This window comes from Schistocerca nitens, chromosome 6 (assembly GCF_023898315.1).
Source record: "Schistocerca nitens isolate TAMUIC-IGC-003100 chromosome 6, iqSchNite1.1, whole genome shotgun sequence".
Classification (NCBI taxonomy): domain Eukaryota; kingdom Metazoa; phylum Arthropoda; class Insecta; order Orthoptera; family Acrididae; genus Schistocerca; species Schistocerca nitens.
Genome location: NC_064619.1, coordinates 238,593,695 through 238,615,396, shown reverse-complemented (window position 1 = coordinate 238,615,396; position 21,702 = coordinate 238,593,695). Strand labels below are relative to the sequence as shown.

The 21,702-nt window shown below is 43.7% G+C and overlaps 1 protein-coding gene across 1 annotated transcript in view; it reads right to left on the bottom strand.

Moving 5' to 3' along the window:
• Positions 1–1,317: 1,317 nt before the first annotated feature.
• Positions 1,318–21,702, bottom strand: part of LOC126262820 (uncharacterized) — an 817,803-nt gene continuing 797,418 nt past the window's right edge. Inside the window, exon 5 of the mRNA XM_049959668.1 lies at positions 1,318–1,656. Coding sequence (XP_049815625.1) covers positions 1,409–1,656 — 248 coding nt within the window. The 3' untranslated portion in view covers positions 1,318–1,408. The remainder of the gene's footprint in view (positions 1,657–21,702) is intronic.

The window sequence follows — 21,702 nt, the reverse complement described above, 5'->3', positions numbered from 1 at the left end:
ATAAAAAGTGAATATTAGAATGCGTTGCGCATACTCACATTAAGCAACATTGTACACGGCGCATTATCTATGCACTTGCATTCTCGTCATCCTGTAGGAATATTTCAAGGCAAATACTTGTTTTAGTACACTGAAGAGAGTCGAAAACATGTATAAGGAACTGTAAAATTCAGTATCGTCTTTTTGTTGTTAGGCTTCTCTCCTATTGCACAAGATCATCATTTACAGAGACAAGCTGTGCAAAACACTGTTCAAAAGTAACGTGGAGAATCAAATGAAATGCACAAATAAAAAATCTATTGTGCTGTTTTTTAATAGGTGTCTTCTGTGCATTCGATATTCATAGCAGAAGATTCATAACAGCTGTATTTTAATATTTATTGTGGATACTAATTTTAAACTAGATTTTACACCGTGTGTTGTTTATATAACTGCATTTTTATGATCCTGTAAGAATATTTCAAGGAAAATAATTGTTTTAGTAAATTGAAAAGAATATAAATATCTGAAAAAGATTTCTTGGATGCTATGGATGCATGATCGAGCATATTTTTAGCGTTACGTTAATTAGATTGTGCATAAATGTTTTCATTTATCAAATATTGAAACTGATAAAGGTAAGTGCAGTTGATTAGTGCCAACCAATGAGTTCAATATTGTCTCCTAAAATGTTTAAATAGTTTGTATTCATTCTGCGTGTTTCTTCTGTTAAATTTCTTTCTGTGTGCGAGTTGTGGCTGCAAATAAGTAGTAAAAGTGAATGCTGTGCTCAGGCGACAATACTCCAAACACCATCCAGTTGACCACTGTAGGATACGAGGATGAGACGGTTTGATAAAGAGCTCAGATTAGATTCTGTATAAAACGACGAAAACATAAATACTGTAGGCTATGCGTATGAAAATTGAAAAACATTATCGTATAAACTTTATTGGAACATATCAAGTATCTTGCGTAATGTTAAATGATGTTGTGTTAGAATCAAGTATCGTGTAATCTAAGACTACAATAAACAATTACATAATGTCAGTGTATGTAATTAAAAAAAACACGAATGATAACTATTCCCGCGTCGACATTTATTGACTAGAACTACAATTTTCCAGATAATTTCAGCTGAAATTTGAACAGGTCAGAGCTGTTGAAAGACACTGTTAAAACTGAAGTAGTAATTTAAAGATATCGTAAGCTGATAAAGCTTTGAGAACATGTATTATGTAAATTCCAGAAATGAGAAATGAGTGTTCTCTGGTAACACAGAAATTGCTTAGAAAACACTCTGCAGACATAAAATACAATCAACGGTATACCCCAGACTTTTCGCAATTTTTGTTTTATAAGCAACTTTTTATACCAGGTATATCCTGTTGGAAACAAGTAGACGTAAGGAAGAATAATCTTTATTGAATTACTCTGATAGGTTGTTTACATAATCTTCGAATCTAAAATTCCCCTTCGGTAAGCAACAATAACTTTCATTGCACACGTGGTCCCAGAATGTGCTGGATATGTGCATTTCTGCTGCTGCTACTGCTGCTGCTGCTGCTGCTGACGTCACAGTGTCGGCGCTCGCACACGTCATTGCTGCGGTGAGCGCCACGGTCAGGCAGCTGCCGGGTCTGCGTACTGTGAAGGCTGCGGCCATTGCGAACCTTTCTGCAAGTCAATGATTTTACGTACAAGTGGGAAAAAGCCATACTTCTGCAAGTGTTTTCAACAAATATATGCCGTACATCTCTCTCTGGAAAGGCACACGCAACTGTCTTGTGCTTATTTGACAACGACACCGTTTACTTACCAGTTTCAGGTTGTATATACATCTTTTCAACCGAATAAAAAACCAGAAACCGAATGAGGAATTTTGCCCACAGTTTCTGGGTAAACCTATTTCATCATGAAGTTGTCTACACATCTGTTCTGACTTATAATTCTTTATCTTTAGCTTTTTTCACGAATGGAAAAACTGGTAGAAGCGGACCTTGGGGAAGATCAGTTTGGATTCCGTAGAAATGTTGGAACACGTGAGGCAATACTAACCTTACGACTTATCTTAGAAGAAAGATTAAGAAAAGGCAAACGTACGTTTCTAGCATTTGTAGACTTAGAGAAAGCTTTTGACAACGTTAACTGGAATACTCTCTTTCAAATTCTGAAGGTGGCAGGGGTAAAATACAGGGAGCGAAAGGCTATTTACAATTTGTACAGAAACCAGATGGCAGTTATAAGAGTCGAGGGGCATGAAAGGGAAGCAGTGGTTGGGAAAGGAGTGAGACAGGGTTGTAGCCTCTCCCCGATGTTATTCAATCTGTATATTGAGCAAGCAGTAAAGGAAACAAAAGAAAAATTCGGAGTAGGTATTAAAATTCATGGAGAAGAAGTAAAAACTTTGAGGTTCGCCGATGACATTGTAATTCTGTCAGAGACAGCAAAGGACTTGGAAGAGCAGCTGAACGGAATGGACAGTGTCTTGAAAGGAGGATGTAAGATGAACATCAACAAAAGCAAAACGAGGATAATGGAATGTAGTCAAATTAAATCGGGTGATGCTGACGGGATTAGATTAGGAAATGAGACACTTAAAGTAGTAAAGGAGTTTTGCTATTTAGGGAGTAAAATAACTGATGATGGTCGAAGTAGAGAGGATATAAAATGTAGACTGGCAATGGCAAGGAAATCGTTTCTGAAGAAGAGAAATTTGTTAACATCGAGTATAGATTTAAGTGTCAGGAAGTCGTTTCTGAAAGTATTTGTATGGAGTGTAGCCATGTATGGAAGTGAAACATGGACGATAACCAGTTTGGACAAGAAGAGAATAGAAGCTTTCGAAATGTGGTGCTACAGAAGAATGCTGAAGATAAGGTGGGTAGATCACGTAACTAATGCGGAGGTATTGAATAGGATTGGGGAGAAGAGAAGTTTGTGCCACAACTTGACTAGAAGAAGGGATCGGTTGGTAGGACATGTTTTGAGGCATCAAGGGATCACAAATTTAGCATTGGAGGGCAGCGTGGAGGGTAAAAATCGTAGAGGGAGACCAAGAGATGAATACACTAAGCAGATTCAGAAGGATGTAGGTTGCAGTAGGTACTGGGAGATGAAGAAGCTTGCACAGGATAGAGTAGCATGGAGAGCTGCATCAAACCAGTCTCAGGACTGAACACCACAACAACAACAACAACAGCTTTTTTCACAATATAGCTAGTAATGTGGTGTGGCAACAGCACAGCTTTGGAGTAATTGAGATGACAGCTGAGTTACGGTCTTGGTGTGTGCGGGACGTGTAGAACGAACTTCGCAGCTCATGGTCTAGTGGCTAGCGTTGCCGCCACTGGATCACGGGGTCCCGTGTTCTATTCCCGGCCGGGTTGGCGATTTTCTCTGCCCGGGATCTGGGTGACTGTGTTGTCTTCATCATCATCATCATCATCATCATCATTATTCGTCACAGTGGCTAAACTGGACTGTGTGAAAAAATTGTGACTTTGTTCGGGCGCTGATGATCGCCCCACAAACCGAACATCACCACCATGTGTAGAACGAAGGTGACACAGAAATTTGAGGAGAGGGGGAAATTTCATCACCTGATCGAGGATATGCGCAGAAGAGGAAAGACGGACACAACAGTGAACGATTACTCCAGTTTTGCCTACACTTCTCTAGTTTCTCAAGTGCTAAAACACGTATTCAAGTATTTTATACTGTCTTGATTGTGGATGAGATGCAATGCTTTTCGGTTTTCACTTTCTCTCAGGTTTTCAATCGACTGCATCAAAGTTCTGTCTATGGATTTCCTTCTCAGGTGAAAACATAGATAAAAGGTTGTTACAAGGAAACATGCATTTCTACAAGGATTCAATTTAGCGACCTTCTGATATTTCAAAATATTCTACGGGTTTTTTAACGCTGCAGGTCTAGGATCTACTCAGTACAAAAAGAAAGTTACTTTCCACGCTAAGAGTACTTCGTAATAAGAGTGGCACTTTGTCAGAAGAGAGTACATGTTCTGATTTTCCTACAAAGTTCTGCTGCGGTGCAGATAAGAGGTGAATCAGAGTGTGGGAGTGGAATGTCACGGAATCTGGAAACTTACTCCGAATCTGAATTACGAAGGACAGTACTACTCTTGTAGGCAAAAAATCTAATTTGCACGCACATTCGTCATGAAATTCTGGTTGTACATGGACCAAATAAAATGACACATCAGCCGTAATGAAGTGGTGCCATTGATTTGACCAAGGTCGCACAGGCGTGGGTGATGTTACACAGTAAGGAAAGCCATCGACATCGATCAATGATGATAATTTACAGGCAGTCGAGCAACTGAGTCACAATAATAACAGATTTTCTGACGATAAGGACGTTTCACTACTGGCCCGGCAAGATGATGATGGAGATGATTGGTTTGTGGGACGCTCTGCTCCGCGGTTATCAGTGCCTGTACAAATTTCTATACTTAGTCTAATCTCGCCACTTTCATGAATGATGATGAAATGATGAGGGCAACACGAACACCCAGTCTCCGAGCGGAGAAAATCCCCAAACCGGCTAGGACTGAGCCGGCTAGTAACACCAACCACCAGATGTGTGGCCGCGAAGCACACACTCAGTGGTCAGCTGGCATTCGATGCCGACGAGAACACACTGTTCCGAGCCATGTTGCACTGTTCACAACAGTCGTGGGGATTTTGACAGTGCACTGCGGTCAACGACCATGGGACAAATGCCCAATATGTCCACTAGATGTGGACATGGCGCACCCCTGTACCTGAAGAAAGTACGTTACATGTATATGTCTGCAACATGAACGTTGCTAAATTTGCGACCGATTCCCAATAACGAACCCAATGGTTAGCTTAGTCAGCTATCGGCCGCCTTTAGTGAATTAGCAGTCTAGTTAGAACTTGATTACTTAACTCTCTACAGTAAATTGTTGATTTCTTAGGATGGATAGGATGTGTGACTGCTGTGTACGGACGCAGGAGGTGCTGGCCAGTGTTCGCAAACAGCTGAACGTGCTGATGACCGCGGGCAGCCGTCTTCAGGCTGCTGCCTCAGAGTGTAGCAGCAGTGGGGAGTCTGGTGCGTCGCATTGTACACCCCAGGTGTTACATGCTTCACCAACAGTCCCTGCTGTCGAGACATCTTCGCGAGTACCGGGCGCGGTTGGGCCACCCTCTCCCCAAGAGGAGTGGCGGGTTCAAACGCGTTCGCGTCGCCCTCGGCGGACGGTCAATGTGGAGGCTGGCCGTGTGGCATCGCTCGCTCTGCCTGTGAGTGGACATGTGGCCGCTCCTTCAGCAAGGTCCGAGCAGGCACACGGACTCTGCACGAAGACTCTGCACGAGAGGCGCTCAGTCGCTCGGTAAGGGCTTTTCTTGAAGTTTGGAGAACATACCTCCACCGAGGTGTCAAGCAGTATATTGCTCCCTCCTACGTATATCACGCGAAGAGACCATGAGGATAAAATCCCCAAACCGGCTAGGACTGGGCCGGCTAGTAACACCAACCACCAGATGTGTGGCCGCGAAGCACACACTCAGTGGTCAGCTGGCATTCGATGCCGACGAGAACACACTGTTCCGAGCCATGTTGCCCACACAGAGGCATACCGACAATCTTTCTTTCCACGAACAATACGACACTGGAACAGAAGGGAGAACCGATAGAGTTACTCAAGGTACCCTCCACCGCACACCATCAGGTGGCTTGCGGAGTATGGATGTAGATGTAGATCGGAACGATCACTCTGACAGGCCTGTAACTGCTCCCCCACCCTTCAATGTGGTTTGCGCTACCTAGTATTACCGACTAATTAAACAAATGAAATAGACGCCTCTTATAATTTCTTTACTATTAAGCAATTGTTACATCAACCAGAAGCTTGGGTGGAGTGTTGCGTCGTACTGGACTTGATGTTGTTGGAGAAAGAGCACTGTTGTGTTCATCAAAATCAGAAATGTCTTACCCCTTGGAACTTCAGTTCATTGTATAATGTGAGACAATGCTACAGATAAAAAAAATTGAGATAATAAATGGTTATCTGCTGATCCACAAAGGTATTCCATATACCACCGTGAATAATCACGATCTTTTTGGTTCAGATACGTTTTACATTTCGCAGTTAAATTTTCCCAAAAAAGATCATAGCAGATTCATTTTTACACTCTTGTCTATATAACCCAGGACTTTTTTCTGAATATGTAAGGAGGGAGTAGTGGGCACATGGGCTCTAGCTGCAGTGTTTCCACATGTCAGATCAGTTCTCTCCCCAACCCACAGACTGCATTGTTCCCCTACTGGCAGACACAAGAATATGTTATGAATTGTTAACCCCATTATCCAGGACAAAAGAACGGTACATTACACCCTTTCCTTCCTCGCTCCCCCCCCCCCCCCCCCTGCGAGTAACAAAAGATATGAGAGGGCTGTCACCAGTGGTATAAAACAGAAAGTACGGTCCAGGACGATTTATTGCCTTCTCCCCCACACACAGCTTCTCCCAAACCCAGGACAGACATAGTACAGACCTAGACCCAGAACTCCTCCGCATCTATCACAAGGGTGCAAGTCGTTAGAAGTCAACGTGATCCGGCTGAATTCCCGAAATCTCATCGAACATTCAGTACGCCGGGAAAACTTCAAGAATCACAAGTCATTGGAAGTCTCCCGCAGAAATACTGAGCCATGCTACCGCTATAGCAGTCCATAATTGCTAAAGTGTCGCCGATGCATGATCTTTTGCACGAACTGATCTCATTTCGAGTGATCCTGATGGCCAAATCATTTGCTCCAAATTGTGCATAATGTTCTTCAAACCAATTGCGAACAATTTTGACCCCATGATACGGGGCATTGTCATCCATAAAAATTTCATCGCTGTTTGGGAACGTGAAGTCGATGAATGGCGGCAATGGTCTCCATGGCAATGATTGGTTGAGTTAGACCAGAAGACTCAGTTCGTTGCATACAAAAGCAGTCCACACAATTACGGAGCCACCACCGGTCTGCACAGTGCCTTGTTCACAATTTACGTCCATGGGTTCGTGAAGTGTGAGCCACACTCTAACCAAGTGAAATCTGGACTCGGTTGACCGGCCACGGTTTATAGTCGTCTAGGATCCAACAGACATGGTCACGAGCCAAGGAGATGCATTGCAGGCTATGTCATACTGTTAGCAAAGACATTTGCGTCGGTCGTGCGCTACCATAGCCCATTAATGCCCAGTTTCGTCTCACTATCCTGACGGATACGCTACTCGTACGCCTCACATCGATTTCTGCGGTTATTTGCTTGGCTGGTAGCACTGACAACTCTATCCGTTTGCCGCTGCTCTCGTACGTTTAGTGAAAGCTGTCGGCCACTGCCTTGTCCGTGGTGAGAGGTAACGCCAAATATTTGATATTCTCACACACTGTTGACACTGTGGAACTCGGAGTATTGAATTCCCTAACGATTCCCGAAACAATGTCCCGTACTTCTAGCTCTAACTTCCACTCTGCGTTCAAAGCCCGTTAAATTCCGTCGAGCGGTCATGATTACGTTGGAATTTTCACAGGAATCACCTCAGTACAAATAACCTCCCCGCCAATTAACTGGCCTCTTATACCTTCTATAAGCGAAACTATCGGCATCTGTGTATGTGCATATCGCTATCACATGACTTTCGTCACCTCTGTGAATGCAGTTTATACAATCAATGATTAATGAAACCCACTTCATCTGCATTTTTCTACATTTCTTGCGTTTCGATCGGTTTCGTTTCTTTGAACATCTTCAGGTTGGCAAATTGTGCTGAAGTCAATACATACATATTCTGGTTGTCGTATGTAATGTTAAAAGCAACATCAAGATCACTGACCGATAAGAATCTGTCGACCACTTGGTGGAATTCTGGCGAGTCAATAAGATTGCTGTATCTGCTCGCGATACTTCGTAGTGATAGATTGTAAATCATCGAGTAGAACAGAAGTGATATCTGGCGTTTCGCAAGGTAGTGTCATAGGCCCTCTGCTGTTCCTGATTTATATAAATGATCTAAGTGATAATCTGAGCAGCCCCCTTAGATTGTTTGCAGATGACGCTGTAATTTACCGTCTTACTAGACGATCAATTCCAATTACAAAACGATCTACAGAGAATTTCCGTATGGTGCGAAAAGTGGCAATTAGCACTAAACAAAGAAAAGTGCGAGGTCATCTACATGAGTACTAAAAGAAATCCGATAAATTTTAGGTATACAATAAATCGCACAAATCTAAGGGCTGTCAGTTCGACTAAATACCTAGGAATTACAATTACGAGCAACTTAATTTGGAAAGACCACATAGCTAATATTGTGGGGAAGGCGAAACAAAGACTGTCCTTTGTTGGCAGAACACTTAGAACACGCGACAAATCCACTAAAGAGACAGCCTACATTACACTTGTCCGTCTTCTGCTGGAATATTGCTGCGCGGTGTTGGGTCCTTACCAGGTGGGATTGACGGAGGACATCGAAAAAGTGCAAAGAAGGGCAGCTCGTTTCGTGTTATAGCGCAATAGGGGTGATAGTGTCACTGATATGATGCGGGAGATGGGGTTGCAGTCACTGAAACAAAGGCGGTTTTCCTTGCGGCGTGATCTATTTACGAAATTTCAATCACCAACTTCCTCTTCCGAATGCGTAAATATTTTGTTGACACCCACCTAAGTAGGGAGAAATGATCATCATAATAAAATAAGAGAAATCAGAGCTCGAATGGAAAGGTTTAAGTATTCCTTTTTTCCACGCGCCTTTCGAGAGTGGAATGGTAGAGAAGTAGTATGAAAATGGTTCGATGAACCCTCTGTCAGGCACATAAGTGTGAAATGCAGAGTAACCATGTAGATGGAAATGTTGATGTAGATTTACAGATTGTTTACGACCAATAATTTTGGATGTTGTCTTTAACATTACAACTCAAAGGAACGAAATCGATCATAACACAATAAATGAGTAAAAATACAGATGAGGTGGTTTTCATTGGTCATTAACAATAGTGTCAGCTATGGGCTCAACTTGATCAAGAGTGTTTGTACTGTCTTTGCGTTGGGTACCCTGAAAAAGCGGGAACGACATCAAGTATGATAAAGAAAAAAATAAAGTCACAAGCGTCTCCGTAGCAGGGGGAGGTAGGTGTGACGAAAATGTCGTTCGTCACAAATAATAATCGCCATATGACTTCCTCCATGCATCTCCGCCCCCTTTCCATTTTAGTTTCTTCCAATCCTTTCGCTTCTTCTTCTCTTTCGTCTCCTCCTCCCATTTTCCTTTACCCTTCCTAACTTTTTTCTCCATTCGCAGAATTGACACCATTCCTCCCCCGGTGACAGCGTCCAGCGCGCGCGCGCCTCATTTGGAATTTCCTAACTACGCCACTGGCTGGTTATTTACCTGCTGTGAGGGAGAACTTCGGAAAACCCAAATCGGAATGCTTGAACTGGAAATGACCTCGCTACTCTGCATCACTTTAACCACTGCGCCAGCTCGCGTGGCTGTAGTGCATGTCGTCGACGACGACAAAGCGACAAGTGTTAGCAGAGATGTGACGTCGTCAACCGCCCCCGCTGATGTAACACAGCGGAGTTAACACGCGTAGCGTCGGGCAGTGGAACATTGCGCAGTGCGTATGTGTGTGTGTGTGTGTATGTGTGTGTGTAATGGGGAACAGCTGCGTGGGTTGCGGCCGCGTGACGGATGACTGTGACACGCACAGCCGGCCCCCTTGTGATACAGGTCAGCTCTGCGTGCCCGACTGCCCGCAACTAGGTCAGGCACATACCAGACCACCGGCCGGAGCAAGCGCCGCACCTTGTGTTTCCATTTCAGTTATGTACCGATCCTCTTATAACAGCGCGTAACATTTCTGGCACTTCCAGCCATGATAACTTTATTCTCAATCAGAGCATCATAAGTAGCGGGCAGCTGATGTCACTAGGAAGTAATGATCGGTACATGCGACCACGTGTCGCTTAGTAGATGACACCATAGTTCGTCTCCTTCGTGTAGCTAACGTGGAACCGACTGAGCGATCCTGTACTCTAATTGGCTACTGGACATGAGTACCAAAATTTATAGCGTCTTTACTGATTACTTTCTGAATAAGACGACAATAGGAATTTGCGTAAGTTAAAGAGTCTCTGATCAACGTCGGCGTTAGCAAGTACTTTTGAGAATAATCTGACAATAACATTTGTAAGTCTGGAAAAGCTATGAACAGCCCAAATCACTTCGTGTTACGACGAACGATGCCTAACGGGCGTGAGCCGTTCCTGCTGTAAAGAGGGTTCAGTTTCTTGCCGGCGGCCTATGATATTTTGTTTTGTTAAGCTAGGTGGCTAGAATTCAAGTCCTGTCGGTAGCCAGTAAATATCTGTGTGTGTGCCGCGAGTTTGTGAGCACTGCAGAGCAGTCATACATTGGGAAAGTGTTAGCTATTGTCATTTGCGTATTAAAATTGTGTTGATTACACGTGTGGATTATTTTGCTTGCAGATTCGTGGCACACGATTTTACGGCGAATGTAGTATTGCTGTTTTAACCACCGGCGTATCACGAATAAAATAATGAAATTTCAACAGCGATGCTTAATACTGTGTCTGAGCATGAACATCCATTTCACTTGCTGTAGCAGAACATTTCAGCCAACAGCACATGATCAAAATCCGACGTATCACCTTTCACTGTTCTGCAACAAATACCTGGAATAGACACAACTTGATACAAAGTGCAGAACTTTGCCATCTTTTCCGACGAGAGTCAACATCCAACAGGGCTTTCCCCTCCCCCCCCCCCTTCGCTCCTCCCTCACTCCCCACCTCCAAAGGTTGCAGTTTCAGAACAAATGAGACCAATACGGAGGATATTGTGGTAACATTTTAGGGGGAAGGCTATAATTATTATTCCTCTTAAAATGTGGTACTACAGAAGAATTCTTAAGATTATAAGACTAGATCACGTAACTAATGAGGCGATACTGAACAAACTTGAGAGAAAAGAAATTTGTGGTGCAGCTTGACTACAAGATGGGATCGCCTGGCGGGACACATTCTGAGGCATCAAGGTATTGGAGGGAATTGGGGAATCGCAGACGGAGAGCAAGAGATGAATACAGTGGCCGATTCAGAAGGATGTAGGTGTCAGTAGATATTCGAAGATGAAGAGGTTTGCAGAGGATAGAGCAGCATTGAGAACTGCATCAAACCCGTCTTCGGAGTGAATATCACAACAACAATAAGGCTTTAATAAGAGATTAAAACATCAGGGACGTTCAGAAACTGTTGCTTCCCATGTTTTGTTTTGAGTGTCCGACGCCAGATTATGTTCGTGTGTTACTAATTATTAAATCGTACTGCTGCTAATGTCCTATTAGTGCAGTCGTTGTACGGCGGATAGCATCAGTAGCTTAGCGTTCCAAAATGACACTGACGTGCGGACAAAGGAAGTTTTTGTCACTGTATTCCCGATATCTGAAAAACTGAGCCAATTGAAATCTTTCGACGCTTGCTGTAGATGTCTAAAGACCACACAGTGCACGTGGGTAGTGTGAGCTGGAGGGTACGGCATTTCAGGAGTGACGAAAAGGAGGTGCACGACAAGACGCGCCCCTGCCGACCCTGTTCAGCTGCCAGTCCTCATAATGAACAGCGTCTCGACCAATTCATCAGTGACGATCGGGGGATTACGACCAAGAAATTACGTGCACCCCTAAAATGTCGGTTGTAACGCCTTACGCAAGGTGTTACGCAATCTTGGTTATCGGCAAATGAGTTTGAGAAGGGTCCCGCAAAAGATTACACAAGGCTAAAAAAAATGACACGGAAGGCGAATTTACCGGAAACTTCCAGACCAGCAGTAGGATGACGGGTACAATCTTCTGAGCGCCACCGTCACTGGAGATGAGACATGGTGTCATGACTATTGGCCGGAATCCAAACGGCAGTAGATGAAGCGGCCACATGCAAATTCACCAACAAAGAAGTAGTTCAAGACACAGACATCTTTAGACATAGTCTTCTGGGGTAGCCGGACGCGGTGGCCGAGCGATTCTAGGCGCTTCAGTCCCGAACCGCGCTGCTGCTACGGTCGCACGTCCGAATCCTGCCTCGGGCACGGATGTGTGTGATGTCCTTAGGTTAGTTAGGTTTAAGTAGTTTAAGTCTAGGGAATTGCTGACCTCAGATGTTAAGTCCCATAGTGCTTAGAGCCATTTGAACCATTTCTTCTGGGGTGGACAGGTTGTGGTTCTTTTGGATATCTTAAACTAAAGCAGTTAATTCAAAGCTCTGCCATGCGACAATGGCAAGGCTGGAAGCCCGAATTTCTAGAGTCAGCCATGAGAATAAGACAACTGCCGGCTTACAACATTACATTTTCAGGCACGCAATAATGTTTTCTACCACACAATTCATTTTCACTTTCGGTAGGACTGCTCCACCATATCCACCATCAGTCCTGATTTAGCACCTTCAGTCTTCCATTTCCTTGGGTCCTACGAAAAACGACCTACGTGTGCAAGGTTTTCAGAATCAGATGCTGTCGTCAAACCTGTAATGAAGTGTCAGGCCTCAGCTAGTTCATGTTTTTACGAGCACGGTATACAGGGTCTTGTTCATCGTTGGCAAAATTGCTAAAGGAACACTCTGCGTATGTAGAAAAAGTCTGTATGTACCCGAAATCTTTTCTATTTAACTGCGTCATTGTTCTTTCTATACTTGTTGCAGTTCTATTTACGTACCAATCGCTCTTGTACCCAAGGTCTGAAGTGGCATACCGTCATTAACATTAAATGCGTTTCTCTGAGTGGGTGCAAAACTGGAATTGGAACCAAGAGCCAGAAATCCGCTATACTGCGCATTTAGATGTGTGGACAGTATGACCTTTGAGGCTAGCGAACGGAGATACAGACACTGATAAACTTCTTACGAATTAGCTGTCTTTAGTGGTTAACTGATGACAGTAACATGTACGATATAATACGTCGACAATAAAGAAAGACAGTGCCATTCACGGTCCAGAATTAAAGCATCAGCATGCACACGGTCAAAAGATTTGCTCAAAATGACGGCCACTAACCATAGAAACGTCGTACGACACGCCAAGAGAGTCATACTTACTTGACCCACATATTAATTTTTTCCGCAGATTGGGTCAACATTTGTAACTGTTATATCCTAGCCAGTAATGCCAACCGAGCCCGCTGCCAAAAAGGTTGGCAGCATCAAAGTCCGGACGCCGTCCGCATAAGCAGCGCCAGCGATACAGGAAATCGCCGCAAGTCTGCGCGCGCCACCGCTGGCTTCTGACTTCTTAAGCGCTGGAGTCGCGAGCGCTAGGACAGTTCTGGATTCACCGCTCAGTTGTAGACTCGCCACCGAATTGTGTACCTGCTAGTCAGTTGTGTGTTCATCGCAGCAGAGTTGTTGTTTGTCGTCAGCCGACGCTGACCTAGCCGCTCCGACTCGAACTAGACAGATTTCTGTAGACCATGTTCACCACTGTGTTCTGTATCGTCGTTAATAAAGATAAGTACCGACTTTCATTTAATCCGAGTGTTTGGGTTTTCATCTTTCTGTTCACTGTTCCAGCGGACCGGTCGGCCCGCAATTAAAAGTGTGGCAGTGACTTCGTAGGCCGTTTCTACAGCGAAGTGTTGTCGCTACGAAGGCCGTCACAAAAGTAACACTAATTCCTCTCTCTTAAACCCCACCCTATGGGGAGAGAGGAAGAGTTTTAGTTTTAGTGAGTCAAAATTTACGAAGTAAATAAGTATTTCTTATTTATCCGTAACAATGTTCCGCGCAAAAATGAGAACATGGATTTTCTTGAATTACAGCGCCAGCTACCAATAATAATAAAAAATGTTTAAGACAAAATGTACGTAGTTTTTTATGTAGAATCTGATTCTGCAATAAAAAATGGGAGTTCCCATTTGAAATTTTAAATTTGCCTCCCCACCCAACTCCACAGGGATGGGGTGGCGGGCTAATTTTAGCACCAGCAGATGTCCCCATCGAAAATAATAAATTTTGGATTCTAGGCATTTTTTCGTGTGAAGCTTATTTTTCGAGTTATTCTGGCTTGTCAACTTAAAATTTACACTCTGTATAGTGCTGTGTCGCTATGCAGACGTTTACAAAAACTCGTTGTAGACACGAGAAGCAGCTGCACCCAGCGTACAGAAACTGTCTGGCATACTGTACTTAAACATTTGTACGTTATACATATTTCTTTGTAGGACTGTCTTATAATTTCAAAGGTGTTTTCACGAATGAAATTTTTCGGTAGTACATTTTGTTTTCGGTTTATATAGGAAATTGGCAAATGAATACATTTAGATCATCTTCATCTACATCAGTCCTCCGAAAACTACCTGAGGGTGTGGGACGGAGGGTACTTCTGGCACCACTAACTGATTACCCCTTCTCCGTTCCAGTCGCCGATGGTGGTGACTCTTCTCGGAAAGTACTCTCTCGAAAGTTCAATAGTAAACCTCTCCATGATGCACAACGCCCCTCTTGTAGCCTCTGCCAATTAAGTTCGTTGAGCATCTATGTAATGCTCCTGCGCCGAGTAAACGCGTCACTCTTCGTTGGATCTTCTCTATTTCTTCTATCAGCTCTACCTGGTAAGGGTCCCGGATTGAAAAACAATGCTCAAGAATCGGTTGAACAAGCGTCTTGTAAGTCAGGCAATTCCGCGTTTGTCAGCTAGTATTCTTCTCATGCCGTGTATCATATACGATGCAGTCAGAATATAGGTAGCCAAGTCTGTGCTATATATGAAGTCTTCACGGGTTGTCAGCCGAGTAGCATTTTCGTTTCGTAGCAACGTTTCGATGGAATGCGTCTCCGTCATCTTCAGGTGAAGTGTCGGGATATTGTCGGTCTCAGACTTATTTCTGAAATCACGATAAGAAATAATGTAGAGTGTTCTCGTCAGATGAACATTCCGGCCAGAAGAATCTATCCAATGCAGCGACCAGTAAATGTAGCTCTTATATGTTAGCGGACAGCTACGTTGCGTTGTGAAGACACAGCCAAGTTTTGTATAGAATATACTAGATAATGTTCTTCAACAGCTCAGACAATATATCTCTCAAAAAATTCAAGTACAGGTAGCCATTTAGACGTGCAAATACTCTGTTTTGTACAACACCATCCCAATCATTGGTAGAAAACCGCACTTGTTTACCTACCACGTCAGCCTACATGTTTATATTCATACCACATTTTGCTGGACTCGCAGACCACGCGTTCCTTGCATCAAACTGCACAGCACGTCGGCCCCTATGTAGCTTCTCACGCTTTTGCTAAAACATAATGTACGAGATGGTAAACGGTACCTTGTAGTGGAACCACGCCTAGCATCGAATACAACACGAATTTACAATTATTTAAACACATTTACAACTCATGTTCGTTTCTATCAAGGGGACCAGGGGACCTGTTATTAGAGGTATTTTATGTCCTAGGTAAGTTATATAGGGATCTTTCTCGAATACCTGGTTAGTGGCTTTTCATATGACGGCTTCTACTTCCCGAGAAAATCGATGTTTAAGACTTGCGCACACCTCCTACACCCATAACGTTAGACACATTTCAACCAAGAGAGCGTAGAGCAACGGCAAAATTTCACGGTTACCACACTGGAGATACGGAGTCATATCCTGCCCGTGAAAATTTTCTTTCTTTTTTATTCATCATAGCGCATATTCCAAATTTTGACCTCGATTACGTAATTAATACCAATAAAACTGTCTGCCAGTATTCATCATCATACCAACAGATCCTTTGCAGAACAAAGAGCGAAAACCGACCCTGTGTAGAAAAAAGATTTGAACGAGATTAGTCATTTCTTCACAGCACAGCATACTGTCACTACGTCAGGAAAGACATTCCATCACGTTTTCTTATGTATGCAAAATTCATCGCCGGGTGGTGTAGCCGCGCGTTCTGAGGCGGAGGTTCAACTCCTCCCTCGGGTATGTGTGTGTGTGTGTGTGTGTGTGTGTGTGTGTGTGTGTGTGTGTGTGTGTGTGCTGTCCTCGGCGTAAGTTAGTTTAAGTTAGATTAAGTAGGGTGTAAGACTAGGGACCGATGACCTCAGCAGGAGTTGGTCTCACAGGTACTTACCACCACCTGTTGCCACCAAGAACCATCCCGGATATTTGGTCAGATTGTTCAAAAAAAGAGTTGAAGAGTTGACCGATAAATTAAAAAATGTTACTGTGAGCTGGACGAAGCTCCAGAATGTGCTGTACGAAGACTTTTTGGAACCTTTTTGGAACTTTTTGGGGCAAGAAAAGTTTCTTTGACGGTGAAAGAAGAGCATGCACCCGTACCGCAAAAATCAAAAATTATCCCACTAAAATGTACTTCACTTGCCAACCCTGTGAGGTTTATTTTTACGGGTAGATTAAATATCACGAAAAAAATTCGAAATGCTCCCGACTTGCTAAAGACTAACAGAGACATCGCTTCGTAGAAAGATTCCTTAAAAACGTCATATTTAATTCTCCATCAGTTGAATACACCCACTTTCACTGGAATGATCAAATATGCGTGGTTTGTACATAAATTAACCGAAGAAAGAACAATCTCTATGAACTGAAATGAATTATGTTTCCCGGTATCGCTTCTGAAAAACCTGTGAGCCTGAAAGCAGCATTTCAAAAAATGACTGTGGTGCTGTACGAATTTGTGTTTCGGTTGCTTCTACGACAAACAGCATCTGGAGTTCTGTTATAACACACCAATCAAATGGTTCAAATGGCTCTGAGCACTATGGGACTCAACTGCTGAGGTCATTAGTCCCCTAGAACTTAGAACTAGTTAAACCTAACTAACCTAAGGACATCACAAACATCCATGCCCGAGGCAGGATTCGAACCTGCGACCGTAGCGGTCTTGCGGTTCCAGACTGCAGCGCCTTTAACCGCACACCAATCGATAGCGAATAAGGCGATTCTGTAATCTATTCTCTGACAAACGGAATACATATCTGAAGAAAGTTTGCTATAATTACTGATTTTATAATGAAATTACTGCGGCGAAAGGATTATTTTTGAATCATTTTTATGACATATGCCATTTTATGATATTCTCCACAATGAAACTGACAAAGAAAGTTCACGGAGAGGATTAAAAACCGTACTTTCAGCATGTTAGTAGAGAATCTCAGCCACTGCGCTACGCTAGCTTGGTAGAAACATGTCTAACGTTACGACTATAGGAGGTGCGCACAAAACTTCGATTTTCTCACAAACTAAGGACCGTCGCATGAAAATGAATAAAAGAAAACAGGAAAATTGAGTTCAACGTTCCATCGACATCGATTTCGTTAGGGATGGAGAATGAAAAGCCGCTCAAGACAGGTCCCTCTAGAAAATACCTAAGTCATAAACTTTCGTGATTAATAAATCTGATTTTCCTCTTGTGAGTGAAATGGTGGCGGCCTTGGGACAATCTGTTAATTCGTCTGATACACTCGTACAAATTTTTTGCAGTAACTACCTACGCAGTATTTGTTACACAAAACAATAATCTTAGACAAATGCGGCCGAAGGAGGTCGCAGTTGCATTCCAGAATCCGTGTTCTCAAACCATTCAGTCATCGGCAGAGATCTGTGTTAAAACTCGCAGCTCATCACAAATCACCATTTCGCGTCATAAACTAGAAATCATATTCTGATTTCTTTATCGCATTACGTTCAACTGAATGTAACCATTTCAGTGTTTGATTTTGCTCCGGCCGTGTGACATCGGAATTTTCTTCAGAACTAGTACTCGTCTCTACAACAGGCACTATTATTAATAACTTACCGAAAATGTTTTGCCCATGTGTGAGGGCAAAATTAAGTATTGCAAGAAAGGAGACTGCACCGAACATGACGCTCGTTCGATCGTCAACGAGATGAACGGATCCCCAGAGCGCTTCGCCAAGCCACTACTTCACGCGGCGGCTACCTCGCCCTGTAACACGGTATTGGGCAGGTAGCCGCTTACCTCAGATACCGACGCTAAAGACACTAGAAGCGCATCCCCTTTCTTCGTATAAGTATAATTCATTACTACCCGACCGTAATATTTAGTTATAATCACTGCTATGAATATCCCATATGCCGTATGATGATCGTGAACAATTTGGCCTGTTTTTGGGTGATGTTCACAGAATTGTTTAACTCTCATCGTTACACAAAAAAGAAAGAAAAAACAATCCGTCACCAGATGAGGTACAAAATCAATTTTAAAGTCCCTCTGACGACATAAAGGCATATAAAAATAAACAAATTTCAGAACCCATCAACACCTTTTCAGATTGTATCCACAGAAAGGCTAAACACTTCTATGTTGTAACAATAGAAGTACAGCACTAGGAAACCAGTGGAATAGAGAATCGCTTCGGACATCAGCAAATAATAAAATGGTTGAAATGGCTCTGACCACTATGTGACTTAACATCTGAGGTCATCAGTCCCTTAGAATTTAGAGCTACTTAAACCTAACTAACCTAAGGACATCACACACGTCCTTGCCCGAGGCAGGATTCGAACCTGCGACCGTAGCGGTCGCGCGGATCCAAACCGAAGCGCCTAGAAGCGCTCTGCCACACCGGCCGGCAGCAAATAATAGCTAATTCAATTTACGAGGACAAATCGAACAGTCTTTGCCCCTATTTTTACTGCTGTAAAAGCAAAGTCAACGTATCCATTCCCAGAGTTGTACCTTTCTTGGTTCGTGCCTGCCCTATTTGCCGGAAACTCCGCCGCACGGCGCTGCTGTCAGTTATTAAAGGTGGCGGCTGTGCTTCACGTGTCTACGGCGTTAGAGCAACGAAGTGTGATTAATTTTATATGGGGCAAGGGACGAACGCCTGTCGAGATCTACAAGGAAATGCAGCCCACATATGGGGAAAACTGTCTTGCTTTGAGAACTGCGAGATGGTGGTGTTGTGAGTTCGACAAAGGCCGTGAAGTCTTGAATGACAGTGAGCGTTCGGGGAGGCCGTGTTCGTCACTGACTGACATCATCATTTCCTGCGTGGTGCCAATGGTGAAAGCAGATCGGCGTGTGCACCTTACGGCCATTTTCCGGGAGCTTGGCTTACTGTGTGTGAGTGTTTACGACATCGTTCACGGGTCCTTAGGGTCCGCAAGGCTTCATGTCGGTAGGTGCCAAAGCAGTTGGATGACATGATGAAAGGCAAGCGAATGTTGTCTTTACTGGATTGGTACCCCATTTCGAATTGGTACATCTGGAATGGTACTCCAAGGAGGGTGAAGGTTTCCTGGACCGCATTGTTACTGGCGGTGAAAGGTGGATACCGCATTTCACGCCGGAATCCAAGCAGCAGAGCATGGTGTGACAAAAAAATTCCATTCAGCGCCATCCTTTCGGAAAGTGATGTTAACGGCCTTCTGGGATCGCTTCTGCTGGATTTCATACCATCAATGCCGACGGTTATTGTGCTCCACTGTCACGACTGAGGGTTGCCATCAGGCGAAGACACCGAGGGATTCAGCGATGTGGGCAACATGATTATGCTCTACGAACATGCGAGACAACATGTCGAAATCATAACTGACGAAAGGCTCCGGGCATTTCACTGGGAGATTGTGGACTACCCATCATACAGTCCAGACCTCGCCCCCTAGTAATTTTCACGCTTCTGGACCGCTGAAGACGTTCCTGGCAGGACAGAAATTCACAATTAATAGTGGAGTCAAACGAACTGCACAGCAGAGGCATCTCAAATTAGTGCTGCGATCGGACAAATGTGTGAACTGGTGTGGGGAGTATGCGGAAAATTAGTACAAGGTATGTGCTCTAGGATGTATATTTGTCATAACGTGTATTTACCTCACTTTGGGTAATAAAAAATAGGAGCAAAGCCTTTCTGATTTTCTCTCGTACGCTTTTAGAAAGGAAGTCAGCACTGTGAGTTAGAAACGAGAGCTCGCTCGAGAGAGATCGATACATTGGTAGCTAACAGCTTTCTGTCGGAGATATTGAAACGGATTTTGTGAAGTTTTCTGCCGAATATATCCGCATCATTGGTGATTTAAGTGAAATAGTTTTACAGGTTGTCGTCATGTATTGCATACTGTTTGAAGTTAGTTAGATGGTTCATTTATCACATGTACTCTAACTGATCATTATATTGAATCATATTAACGTAGCACACCTCTGACTGTGACAAGCGTTACTGTGAGCAGCTATCGGTAAGTGTGTAAGTGTCCCCGGCGACTGTTAACGAAACAAGATCACCTTATGAGTAAAATAGATACAGGTACTACGGAAAAAGTGTACATGTGTTATAGCGCAAGAAAAAGCAAGAAGTAGGGTACGTGAGCATCTTCAGTTCTTGCAGATGTTAACAATTGATCTTACCCTACCAGGACACAGCGCATTAAAGCGAAAATACGCTTTCTGATAAAAAGTATCCGGACACCTATTACTGGACATTAAAATAGAGTTGATCCACCGTGCACCTTCATGGTGGCTTGAACTCCACTGGAGACACTTTGAATGAGATGTCTGAATGTCTGTGAAGGAATGGCACCCTCTTCTTCTTCAAGATCCGAAACCACAGTAGGCAATGATTCTGGGCGCTGAGGTTCTTGAGCAAAGTCGAATTTCTGACTCATCCCAAAGATGTTCCATTGGTCTCAGGTCGAGGCTCTGACAAGCCAGTAGATGTGAGGAGTGTTTTCCACAAACCATTGGCTCTCATGGATGCTTATCTATGACAGGGTGCATTGTCATGCAGATACAAACAATCATGGTCCTCGAACTGTTCCTCTATCGTACGCAGTACACGATGGTGTGAAATGGGCTCACATACTTCCGCATTCAGCATTTTCTTAAGCGCAATAAGGTACGACACCATAATTACGAAATACGACACCATACCGAAACACCACCTCCTCCCTAGTTCACTATTGTCATTACAAATGATGGCAGGTGATATTCTCCATGATTCACCAAACATTTCCAGGGTGACGATTATTTCCGTAGCTCGTGGTCTTGCGGTAGCGTTCTCGCTTCCCACGCAAAAGGTTTCGGGTTCGATTCCCGGCGGAGTCAGGGATTTTTCCTGCCTCGAGATGACTGGGTGTTGTTGTGTCGTCTTCATCATCATCATTCATCCCCGTTACGGTCGGAGGAAAGCAATGGCCAACCACCTCCACTAGGACCTTGCCTAGTACAGCGATGCGGATCTCCTGCATCGTCCCCTATGCTCCTCGGAGTATGGAACCACATCATCATCACGGAAAAAACGTAAATTAGTTACAAACTACGGCGTGTACAAACTTTATTCATCAGATAAACGTCACTACAGATATTTGGATTTAGGTTATGACATGTTCAATATGTCTGCATCATTGGTGATGACGTGGCGCAGACGAATGGCGAAATTCTGCATGGCCCGCTGAAGCGTCTCAACATCGATGCTGTCGATGACCTCCCGATTGGCTGTTTTCAGCTCAGCAATGGTTTCTGGGTTATTGCTGTACACCTTGTCTTTAATACAGTCCCACAAAAGGGAATCGAATGTGTTCAGATCTGGAGAACATGGCGGCCAATTGAGATCCATGCGAATGGCCTCTTGATACCGTAGGGCCAGAATGTGGTCCCCAGAGTGATCCTCCAGGACTCTCCTGCTTCGATGGGGTCGAGCTC